This window comes from Pagrus pagrus, assembly GCF_965226575.1.
Source record: "Pagrus pagrus genome assembly, chromosome: 23".
Taxonomy (NCBI): domain Eukaryota; kingdom Metazoa; phylum Chordata; class Actinopteri; order Spariformes; family Sparidae; genus Pagrus; species Pagrus pagrus.
The window spans coordinates 5,715,551-5,728,446 of record NC_140205.1 but is presented as its reverse complement, the minus strand read 5'-3'; the positions used below and the strand labels follow the sequence as shown (position 1 = coordinate 5,728,446).

Below are 12,896 nucleotides of genomic sequence, written 5' to 3'. Positions count from 1 at the left end.
CTCCGCTTCAGACCTCCGTTCTCCAAGAAGCCTCCGTGCAGGGACGAACCCTCGACCTTTACCGACACCTGCAGATCTTGTGGGAGTGTTACTCGGTAATCTTTTGCAATATCCTGATATTAAAACAAGCCGGCGAAGGCGCTCGTCGTCCGGGCAGCAGTCCTCAAATTTGTCAGAGCAAAAGCAATTTAAAAAAACCCTCGACGGCGAAAGCAATCAGAAGCTCTGTTGTTCGAGAGTGCTTTAAGAAATTAGCATTCCGCTTATAAGGAGGAAGGAGTTACTGCGTTTGTGGAGCTAATTTGTGAAAAATAAACAACAAACAGTCAGAAATTATATCCTTGGTGTTAATAACAGGCGCCGGTGCCGAGTATGGCTGCAGAGAAAGTCCCAATTAGGCGGCGACAAGTGTAATAATGGAAGGTGTCAGCGTGGAGGAGCCTGGAGGGGCCCCTCAGCTAGAGACTGAGCCATCATACGTGAAGTCGCATTAAGGAAACCACGAGCTTTCCTCGCAAAACTTTCGGGACAATCTCAACAGCAAAAAACTCTCTTTTCTTCAATCACTTGTCCTGGAACATGTCCTGTTTCTTCGCATACACTCTCGACGCTCATATATCCTCGTCTCTCCCCGTAATCTGACTCCACACCCAGAGGATTGAGAGCAGATTTGCCGTTCGCTTCGGCTGACAGTCGAGCTCTTCGGGGAGCTCCGCAGTACAGTAGGTACTACAGTACGTGACAACGCGGCGTCGGCGCCTGAAAGGGCCGCGTCTCTAGTCAGCTTGTTAAGAGTGTGTGTTTGACATTGTGTGTCAGGCATGGTGACAACAGAGTATGGTAATTCGAACATGCCGCCATCTCCCCAGAGTGTCCCCAATCCTGCAGTCCCACCGTGATTTATCATGCGCTGCATATCAAGTGTGCATCTCAAGTAGTCCGAGCAGGAAGCGGTTGCCTCTGGAGCCGTGCTGTTTACAGCAGTACCGACTGATGATTGCTTGAAATGACATCACTGTCATTAAATCATTGCATTATCTGCTGTGTGTTGTTGATCTGTTTTCATTTTAATCTTTCACACTTTTAAATCGATGTAAATCTTATAGGTTTTTGGTTGAACTAAACTTTGAAGTTGTCATCTTTGGCTCTAGGAACATGCAATTGGCATTTTTAGCCATGCTAGCGTCATGGCTCTGGGTTGGTATTTCATCATCAAACTGACTGAATTAGACGTTTGTACAGACATTCGTGTTTCCCAGATGACTTCGATGATCCGCTAACTTTTTGTCGAGTACCATACGTTGGTTTATGGTCAAACAGCCCCGCTGTACTTTGCGTTTAATGCTAATTAGCCACATTCAGCATGCTAATGTACTCCACGTAGTAAACATCATACCTCAACATGTTGTCATTGTGAGCACATCTGCATGCTGATGTTAGCATTTAGCTCAAAGTACCACTGAGCCTACTGTAAGTGCAGCATCACAGAGCAGCTAGCTGGCACTCTTACGGTGCATTCAGTTTCAACTGGGAAGTCGGGATTTCTGAGATCCCAGTCGGCGGTTTCAACTGGAATGCCCCCTGATGTCATATTTCCAGACGCACCTCACCGACCCTGACCTCATAATCCAAGATGGCTGCTCTGCACAGCTGTTGAATATACAGTTTATTAGCTTATTTAGCTTCTGTGTTGTTTGTACAAAATGCTGCTTAACGATTGATCAGCTGATGGTAGAAACAGATGACAGATTAATAAGTGATGAAGTGTTGCAGCCCTCGTTCCATTAGAGGTTGTTTTCGCCTGAGTCTGACCGTCATCATGTAAATTCAAGCAGAGAGACATTCGAGCAATTTTCAAGACTGGTTTGTTTTAAATAAACAGCCTCTTCCCCCCGCTGGCTTCAGCCCTGTTGACATTTCACATTTGTATTTTTTGCGCCCATGACTTGTCTCTAAAATAATTGCTTTCCTTCACCTCATTTGTCCCCATTGGAAGATTGTGTACAAGTTTCTCATGTAGCTAATTAATTTTGACTTTTCCGGTGGATCCAGCGATGTTCGCTGTGTCGGCGCGGCCTAGATTTGCATTCTTTTTCAAACATGAAACAATTTATTCAAGGCTGGAAAAGGTTTTGCCACTCGGCTTAATGCTGGTCTCTCTCATTTTTTACACCGGTTTAGCTTCCTCGCGAGCGTCTCGCCAGAAGATGAAGCTGCAATAGCTCAAATCCTCATTGCGTATGCACAAAACGACTCTTTTTCTGTTCCTTGTTTGCAGCTCATTTGCAGTTTAAGTGGTTGTTGAGCAAATAGGCTCGCAGTCACAAGCTTGCGATGTGTGTTAGGGACGTACAGTGCGCGCACACACACACACGCACACATGCAGAGTAAATGAAAATGTGGGATTTACATACATATCCTCAGGTTGCCACAGCCCTGGTTGTTATCATGTGTGGCCTGATGCTCCCTCTGTTTATGCTAAGGGTCCTTTTTTTCATTTGTCCTTAACAAGACCTCTCAAAGCAGCGTCACCCTTTTCTACCTAAATGCACACGTTTTTATCTCAAACCCCCAACTTATGCATCATCGCCCGCTACTATCTGTCATCTCGTGGCCGGCCTCGTAGATTCGGACCGCGTCCCGATCAAACACGGGCTTTCAAACCCCAAAAATCAATTTGTTTGAGCTCTCTGATTGATGAAAAAGGACTCTGTGTGTTTTTCTTCTTAAGGGATTTGGATTGGGAGTGGGATGCTTTTGAGGAGACGAGCAGGCAGGCGTGCATGAGAGCACACACACACACACACACACACGCACACACACTCGCTCAGGTGTTGGTTTAATGAAAATAGTCTCCGCGTTTGCACAAACTGCCTCAGTGGGACTCTGCGAATAAGCACTTTGATGAAATATTGATTAGAAATATGATTTCTTTTAAACAGCCTGCTTTGATGAAAAATTCTATTAACTGTTCATTTGTACAACAATAACATGTTTTAATTATTTTAAACTCGTTCTCTAATGGTATTGGTCCCTTGGCTTTTTGTTCGTCTGCGGTGCTTCGGCAGATCTGGAAACGCTCGTATAGACAAAGAGTGGAGCGGGTATCTGAGCAGGAGGAAACACAGAGAGGATTGAGAAGGCTGCAGCCAATGAGGGCTCAGAAGCGCTAAGCCTCGCCCACCGCACATCTGTACGATGACGTCAGAGTCCAGTGCACTGCAGCACAGACGGGTCCCTTTATGTGACGGATGTGCGGGAGGGCTTAGTGGCCCCCGACGGCAAAGATCCTGCACGTCCACAGTCTGACTCTGGAGCAATGTCGGAGCAGGTTCGGGCACAGTTTTGTAAGTCACATTGACGACGTGTCAGTGTGCCACAAAGACTCCTGTTCAGAGCGGAAAGGGTCCTTTATCCTCTGAAAATCACACTTTTATGTAATAGCAACAACACTTTCTTTCTCAAACTGAACATCCTCGTCGCTGCGAGTCTGTAAAATTGAACGCTCTGACCACATTCATTGATTTTTAAGGAACGCAGCGTTGTTTTTGCAAGTTTTAGCCCCTCATTGCTTTAGGTTTAGATTTCTGAATGCGTCTTTTTTGCCGCTCCAGGCGGAAATTAGGTTCCTGTTATCTTCTGTATGGTGTGAAAGTCAATTATCAGACTCGCTCTACCATAGTGGACATGGCGTACCCATTATCGTAGGAATCACGTTCATATTGGATGATTTTATACCTCATAATTAAAGGTCAGTGCCAATGTAGGAAACCCTTTAGCAGAGAGGAAATAGTTTGTATCAATAGTATCATCTAATATTGACACTCTGGTCCGGCGACAGGGTTGTGTGCACATGAATAAAGTCAGGGATAATGCCCAACAGGGTGTCCATTATCAGGAATAACGGACAACGCTGAAGCCATTACTTCCTGATTATGGACACCTCGAAGGGCGTTAACCCTCTTAGACCATGTTTACTGCCATTTATTTAACCTGCAGCCAATCAGAATCAAGTCTTCACCACGACCCTGGTATATAAAGTATTCAGTTATCACTAGAAGAATGCAGACAATCCAAATCAATCTGTAGTTCAACCCTGCTACCAAAATGTTGGTCGTAATGTGTGTTGACAGAAGCTCAAACTAAAGTGTCACGGAGGCTCCGGTGAGACACAGAGGCGGGCACGTCTGCTGACAGGGCAGAAGCTACCTTCATTACCCTCAGGATGCCTCACTGAGCTGTGCCCACGTTCCTCAGCCAATCAGAAGCCTCGACTTCAGGCCTCATCTGGAGCGTCTCTGCCCGGCTCTCTCCTGGCACCATCCCGGCTAGCGACTCACTTCCCAGCGCGACTTTTGAGATGACTTTTGACACTTTTGAGGTCCTTCCCTTTAATTACCACAGAGTTCAAACCCCTGGGGGGCCTTCGCTGTGATCTTACCTGCTCATCACACGTGTAAGGTTAAGCCCACAGTGAGCATCTGAGCGGTGCTGAAGATGAATTAATTTTGGGTCATTCTCCCGGGTCGGGAGTGCAACCTTCAGCTTACTCTGCTTAATGGGATCTGCTGCTCCACAGCTAGAAATGCCGTTAACCTGCGATGTCAAGAGCAAATACTTTGAAGTCTCCCAGAACCAAATCCATCGGAGGAGCACGAGGCTAGCAGCGGGTTCAGCCCACCGGCTTAATAAAGAGCACTGAGCTGTGCCTAACAAGACAAAATCAGGGCCGGAGCGTGAACCGCTCGGGATGTTCCTGTAGCGACTAAAACTGGATGTGATATCTGCATAAAAGCCAAACTCTTTGCTTTTTGATCAAGATGCTCATTAACTTGAGTGTTGGCACCAAGTTCAGTGAGACAAACGGGAATAATTTGAATTTTTAATTCTTAATTTTCTTATCCAGATGGCTTTTGGTAGCTCAGACAGAGAGTTGGATTAAATCATTCAACAAATGTGGATTACTCTCGACGAGAGACAGTTGGATGGAGAAGTGGACACATCAGTCTTGTTCCGGCGCTTTTCTTCATATACAATTAACTCTAAAAGCTGCCTCTCGTCAATGTGCTTGTCTTAAAAACGGTTGAAGCGGTTGCATTTCATAGAAACCTTAAAGTGCGTCAGCAAAAAAGAAAAAAAAAAATAAATCAATATGGGCCTACAGCATAGGAACATGACAGGTCTGAGGAAAATGCTTCTAAAGCAGGAGCCGGTGGACGGGGAGGAAATGTTCCAGAGACAGCTCGATAATGGATGGTGGCCTGGCGGAGAGAGGACGTCACCGCGCCTCTCCGTCTTAAAGAAAGCGCATCTGCGAGAGATGATTGCAGGAGAATATAAATGTACTTAAAATAATGAAGTATGTTGTTGAATTAGTGTAGTTCAATCTCAGAAATGATGACGCTGTGAAACTTTAATGGTAAAGGACAAAAAGACAACATTGATTAAACAGTTAATCTCTCACACTGCTTCATATCCATCATGCGGATGACGACTGAATGAACTGAACATTTAAAGGAGCCGTATGCTCATTTTCAGGTTGATGATTTTTATTTTGGGAAGAGGTTTACATGCTTTAATGCGCAAAAAACACATGAGTTTTCTCTTACTGTCCAGTGCTGCAGTTCCCTCTCTGTTGTAGCTCCTGTCTCTTTAAGAGAATACCCAGTCTGCTCTGATTGGTCAGCTCACACATGCCTGAGCAAGCACCGCTAACAACAACAGAGCAGCTGTGCTAAATCAGTTGTCACGTGCCAATCTAGCTAGTAAGGCATTAATTATGCGACTCGGTGACGTGGTGTGATGTCACAAAGTCACAGAATTAAAGGCGGGTCTACTGACGAGGCGTTTCAGGAGCAGTGTTTTCCGTGGGAGAGAGGAGCTTCTACAGGTGTGGCTGAGGAACGAAAAAGCATAAGAGGTCCCCTTTAACCTTCAACCATGAAAACTACATCATCTTTAATTTTTTTAACCTATTGTTACTCCTGTAACCAGCCGACGTAGTTTTGCAGACTTCCTCGGTTCCTCACGCTATAATGTCACCATCCTCCTCCTGAGTGAGCAGACGAGGCCATCTTTCGTACAGTATGTGTGAGACAGCGAAAGCCTCTCATCTTGTTCCACAGAGACTATTGCCACAATTTAGGGATTCAAGCATCAGTCTCCTCCTCCAATCAATACGCAGCTACACTGCAAAAAACACTGAAGTAGTTTCAAGTGTAGATATTTTAAAGTCGCACCTTTTCTTCCACAAATGTTAAATATTCTTGTGCTTTACGGCACGTTAAAGATGCAAATGTTGTATTTTCTGATCATTTTAATAAAAAAAACTACATTTGTCATCATTTTTTAGCTCACTGATGCTTTAAAGGGGCACTTTTTAGTTTTTTTTAGAGGAAATTCAAACTCAAGAATTGTATTTACAATATTAATGAGGTAATAGTACAAACTCAGAAATATTTATTTTGTCCATAACTGAAAAAACAAGCTGTTCTCAGAGGAAAATAAGGTCCAGGGAACACTGTTTGAAGCTAGGAAAGGTGGCAGGGTCCGCCACAACAACAAAGTCAGGTCAGTTTGTTTATTCAGTCATGAAAACAAGATCATTTCTTCCCAAAAACAACACAAACAGGAGCATATTCCCGTCTCACCTGCACATGAACTGTCTGTAAGTGACTTCTTTTTTACCACAGCGACATTTTTACAGTGTAAAAACAGAGCGAACGTGCGTCTCCGCTGCCAGTCGAGGCGCCGGGCGTGTTGTTGGCTGAGCCGCGCCGTGATGCTCTGACTGATTATTGGTGAAGCCACAGGAGGAGGGGAGGCGATAATCCGCGCACAGACGGACCCATCCGAGCCGCTGGCAGAAGCTGCTTGCAGCGGGCGTCGGGAGACCATGGAGCCGCTGTCTCTCCGCGGGGTCTACTCTCCAGGCAAATCGCTAGAAGGACGCGCAGAGTGATCGTCTGCATGCGAGCAGGGAGGGACGTGGAAGCGACACCAGAGAGTTGCCTTGTTTTCACTTTTTTGTTTTGTTTTTTTCCACGGGGTTATCTCCCTCGGGGCGTTGCGCATCTCTTACCGGAGCTCCTCATCATCTGATGCCGGGAGCGCAGCGTCGGGTCAGGGGCTGATCCGTGCGCTCGCCTCGGATCGTGTCACATCCTCCTCTCTGCGCAACGCGTCTGGCTGATTTTTTTTTGGGGGGGGGGGGGAAACCAGCTCTGGATTGTTTGCCCATCAAAAAAAAAGGGATTATGATTTTCTCCGACATGAGTACGGGGACCAACTCCCCCAAGGTGCACCCACCGAATGGGACGAGGTTTTACACATTCCAGGCAAGTTAACTGCGTGGCTTTTGCTCCATCCTTTTACCCTTTGTGCACCATCAGCTGCTTCTTCTTTTAACGCTTTCCTTGGCTTTTTCTTTCATTGTGTCTCATGCGGAGGTGTTTTCATCATGTGTGTGCAGAGGAGTGATTGTTGGGTGTTTCCTCACCTGCATGTGGAGGCTGATTCCCTCCCATTCCTCGACTTTGTTGTGGATTTGCAGCACAGTCATTGCTGCTTTGCATTTTTTTAATGTTTTTATGGTTGTAGCCAGAAATAAGTGGCGCAAAGTGAGATGATCAGGAGTTAAAATGTGCACTTAACGCGAGGAAAAAGAAAAGAGTATCGCAGGAGAATCTCGCTGCTTGTTAATAAAACATCTGAGAGTGAAAAATGTGAGAAATTCAGAGTTCATCTTCATCCTGCTACTGTATAATGATGCTCAATTATTCATGCTTGGCAGACTGTATCTCACACCCTGTATATCTATATTTGAATTGTGCTCCAGTTCTGTTACATCTCCCCGTGTTGCTCGAGAGAAATAAGGACAAACGTGCACAGTGGCCTACATCGATTACAGTAGGCTGCCCCGTGCATATTTCAGCTCTGCATGGCAATGAGGGGATCGATCGAGCGTGTTCCACATGACTCCTGTAACCAAGCCAAGCACTTTCTGTTTTTACTGTGGGTGGGAGGAGGAAGGGAAGGAAATGTTTCACTGAGATTTTTCTTTTTTTTCTCCTCACAGCAGCCTTCATGAAGCTGCTGGTTGCCTTTGCATTATGAAAAAGGGGGATGAGGGTGGGGGGTGCGAAAAGGTGATGATGGTTGAGTTTTGGCATCCAGGTGCAGTCAGCATGATTTCAGCCGCCGCCGCTGCTTTGCTGAAGATGAGTGGAAGGTGGTTTGCTTTTCAAGTGCTGATGGGAGCTCGGGTTTTTAGATGAAATGTTTATGGAGAGAAGAAATACAGCCGCCTCATCGGCCTCATTTGTGAAGTTCCCCGGCACGGTTATATTTCAGATGACTCCTTGTTTTCACAGTAAACGACAGAGAAAGGCCAGGGGCCACAGGAGCATTATCTCTGCCTCTTAAATCACTTTATCCAATATCGCGTTCGTCTGCCCCGCAGAGCCACTGCGACTTCCACATTTGAAGATTTCTCCCCCTTTGGTGTCTATCCGGGGCCTCACAAACCTCGCTTTGCCTTTTCATGTCAAATCATTAGCAGGAGACGGGCTCCCCGAGGGCTCGTACCTGTTGGAGGAAGCTCCTCTGATATCACAAAATCAAAGGTGTCCTCGCTCGCAGATTATAGTCCCAGGAAATCCCCCATAAAGAAGGAATTGTAGGGGAAAAGGCTTCAGTGTTCACATGAATCACAACTCATCTTCTTCCAGCCTTCAGGTGATATAAGATTTATTACGCTCGGTCAGGTAGAAGCATGCGTGCCAAATCTGTGCTTCCTCGGTGCGGCCATTTTGAACCCGCTCCCTGTCAGATTGTTTACCAACTCCCTAATGATATTCATTTTATCAGATCGCCCATCCTAGTTTGCAATTATAAATCAGCCGGGGCAAATTGAATTAAATTGCAAAGTAGGTGCCTTTTGAAGCCTCGGCGGCTCCGTCGGCGTGATGGAGTCGTTCAGATCCTTTAGTATTCACCGCCGAGCTCCGCAAACATGTACCCAGAAGTGTCAGAGTTTGCTCAGTTTGGTGAGCTCGGTAGTCTGCCACACAGCTGTGTCTACAGCCTCCGTATCTCCGACTCTCAGCCGATGTCTCCTCAATGACATTGGGAGGCGACAGAGGTGGCACATTAACATGAAGCAGGGACACGAGGAGACGGAAATAGTGCTTCTCTCTTTGCTAACCTGCTGTTTTTATAGCAGCTCTGTTGGGTTAGCTCAAACCTTAAGCCGTAAGTCAAGGTCAAGGCAGGGTTGTACAGCTAAATGCAAGTTTTAGTCCCTTTATGTGACACAAGAAGAACTATTTCTCGTGGAGGAGGGTTGATGATGAATCGAGGAGTCTCGCAGCTTGGGGAAACTGCAGCGGATACTTCTGTATCTTTTGCCAGCAGGGTGAGCAGACTGTGGCTGGGGTGGGTGTTGTCTTTTAGTATCCTTTGGGCTCTGTGCAGACACCTCACCTGACTGATGCTCTGTAGTTGGTACCAGTGATGTTCAAATTAAACTTTTGACTTGATAATGGCGCTATAGAGGAAAAGTTAAATGCAGAGTTTGTAGTTTCTGCTGGCAGGGGTCTCTCCATCAAAACAATGACAACAGAAGACATAGTTTGATAATGTCTTGAAGCAGTGTGGGATCATGGGAGGAAGCGACAGGCGACCAAGTAAATCTCACTCTTACCTTGAGTAGAATTATGGATTTCTCCGGATTTGAAGTTGGTAGACAACTCAATAAATTACATTTTAATGCAGAAATGTTACATATTGTACCTTTTAAGATGCCACCGAAGCTCTTCCAATTTATCTTCAGGAGAACATGAATGTCTGAAACCAAATTTCATGGCAATTCATCTAATAGTTATTGGGACATTTCACTCATAACCGAAAATGTCGCCATCATAACGGCAGTAAAGGGAAAGTAAGTCCCAGAGACAGTAGGGATCATCCTCTGGGGATCATGAATGGAAGAAATGCCATGTCAAGTTATCTGGTAGTTTTTGAGACATTTCACTTATAACCATGAATGTTAACATCATAATAGCAGTAGAGGGGAAAGTCAGGGGATTACTGAAGACAGTGGGGTTCATCCTCTGGGGACCATGAATGTACCAGTATCGTAGGAATCCATCCAATATTTGCTGAGATATTTCAGTCAGCGCATAAAAATTGTTTGAAACTTGTGCTTTCAACATGCTTTTCCTGCACTGTGACAAAGATGACACATTGGTGCATTATGCCTCTGTACTGTAAGGGCTTTTTGTGTGAGTTTTCGCTGGAGTTGGAGTGATATCCATTGAGATTTCTCCCACAGGAGAGTTTTGCTGCCAGTGCTCTGAACCCACTGGACCCATATTAGTGAGTTCACAGCCATGAGTCTCTTTGATGTGACACAAGTTTCTTACGCTCATAGTCCGACAGTGAGATGTTGTTCGTTAGACGCCCGAGCCGGCCATTATGAAACCGGGAAAAGTCCTTGTAACGTCTTTATCAGGCGACACTTCTGAGTGAGTTGTTCTGTGAAGAGTCAAATTGGAGAAAAACAGTGTGCACAATGTTTTCTGCTCCCTGGGCGATTTTCTGGTGTGATGGATGCAGTTCTGGGGTTATGAGCTTTCAGGAAATAAGCTCACAGAGTGTGAAAGTTGAGTGTATAAACACAGTTTCCAGAGCCTGACTCACGACACTGGCTTCTGTCTAGTGGCTGCTCGCTGAGATCACCAAACGGCATCTTTAAACAACCGGAGTAAATGTTAGTTAAGTATGTTTCTGCACAACCACAGATAAGTTAAAACTGAGTGATTCTTAGTGTCGCAACCTTACTTTTGTTTAGGTTGAATATCTATGTCTGTCTTGTCACAATGCTGTGTTTATGCTCTGGTTGGGCTTAGACACAAGAAACCCTTTGGTCAGGGTTAGGAAAACATCATGGTTTGGCTTAAAATACCTGTTTTGGTCAGCACGACCACAGATGGAGGTGGTCCGACTTCCTGGAAAACCTGGAAATATCCACAGATGTCCTTAATGAAAGGCGGCTTATAAGCATATAATGTGAAAGTGGTTTGCCAAGTTTGCTACAAATGTCAACCTTGTGTTGTATCTGGTTTGCTATGTTACCTGCTGACATTATATCCTGGTGACCGGGTCGGTTTTAGATATCTCTCACATTCAAATCTGTTTCATCCCTCCCTGAATCTTTCCTTTAGCTGATGAGCTTTCTTTATCCATGTCCTTGTGTTTAATTTCTGTTTGTCAGGCTTGAGCTACCTCGAAATGAGATTTAATTGTTGCCCAGTGTTTGTCCTTGATTGTCAAATTAGCGCTGCATGTGATTAGTCTCTTCAGCTGCTGTGTCTTCGCCCTGAAGGCCTCTCCTTCTGCATCTCTCTCTCAGTCTGCGATGCATTGTTTTCGTCACCTCTAGCTATAGAAGGTATGTCATCGATAGGCTCATATTGTACAGTTAATTGAAGGAAACTTGATAACAAGAACGAGGTACCACTGAAATCTAATCAACACTGAGGCAAAGTCACGCCAAAGTTGGCACCAACTTTCAGACAGATTGTCAGATACACTCTTCTCGTCCTTTCGGTCTTTTTTGTATCCTTCTAGCCTGCTGTTAAAGTGGAGAGGAGGCTGGTTCTCACTGCTCTCCTTCAAACTAATCCTCTCTTTCGCAGTGAACTGGCATTTAGGAAGTCAATGGCAACACAGCCGCACGGGGAATTCGGCTAAAGAGCTGCTGTTTTGTGACCGGGGTTCGTCTGCGAGCATCTGTTCTCAGCGCTGTGTTTGCAAGCACGGCCGCAGCCCGGACCAACCCCGCTTAATCAAACCGTTAAAAGCCTCGCAACGTTTGGCTCTCACTTCTGACAGTCTGACTGAGGGTTTGCATTCAGAGCTCGACAGACAGAGGGAGATGACACGACCGCGCACGCTGATTTAAAAGTGCTACTTCTCATTTAGTGCTCACCTTCACACTCCAACGTTCAGACATGAGGCTCAGGTTGTTGTACGCCGCCGGAGTTAAGTGCAGGAATGGCACGCAGCCTTTTATTCAGTGCTGCATCTTCAGATACATAAATCAGCGCCGACTCCTGCACACACTCCGGCGCCTTCGCACCCACTCCTGAACACTCTCGCAAGCCCGATCAGGCTCTGCGAGCAGGGAAGGTCTGCGAGACAGGATGACTCATCAGGTGACACCAGGCGGCGGTTTGAATGACAAGTAAAGCACCTATTTCTTGTGGCTTGTCATGGCGATGCTTCCACGTTTATACCCAGTGGACACAGCCTATTTTTAGTGGTTATTCTCTCAGGGAATAACAGAGTTTCCTTGTCCAGAAAGTGGTTTATTGTTTTGTGACCTTGGGCTGTTTTAGACCGCTGACGTCAAGAGTTTAGTGGATGATTATCAGGTAATTGTTTAAGTCATTTGTGAGGCTGCTTGTCTTTGTCATTGTAAAGGGAATGGATTGGACCCTGCGAGGGGCTCAGGACAAACATCTCATGCTGGTTGCACTGGACACACGACATACTTTAGGTGCAGCCAACAATTTACCTCGTGAACATTCTGGCAGAGTCACATCAGATAGATTTCCATCGCGCTTTGGTGGTTGTTTTGACTTTTTTTGCGGCTTGTATCGCCTTGCAGTCTCACGCCCTCGCTGACTTAACGTGATGACAGTGAACACATCACACAGCAAGGGATCAGTCCTCGAGTCCAGGGTTGGGTAGACATTTGGATTCATCCTCTCTTTTGTGTTTGTTATTTTGACTGAGAGACCCCTCGCTGCAGAAAATTACTTCATGTGTTTTTAAATAAAACAATTTGAAAATCAACAGGAAATTGTCGTTTTTATGGAGCAAAATGAAAT

The 12,896-nt window shown here is 45.6% G+C and overlaps 1 protein-coding gene across 7 annotated transcripts in view; it reads left to right on the top strand.

Moving 5' to 3' along the window:
* ppfia2 (PTPRF interacting protein alpha 2) overlaps positions 1-12,896 on the top strand; it is a 172,746-nt gene that overhangs the window by 63,650 nt on the left and 96,200 nt on the right. The window contains exon 1 of one of the 7 annotated variants that reach the window (XM_084345448.1): positions 6,812-7,337. The exons of the other annotated variants lie outside the window; for them this stretch is intronic. Coding sequence (XP_084201574.1) covers positions 7,257-7,337 — 81 coding nt within the window. The 5' untranslated portion in view covers positions 6,812-7,256. Of the gene's footprint in view, positions 1-6,811; positions 7,338-12,896 lie in introns of those variants that run through there. 7 annotated transcript variants of the gene reach the window in all.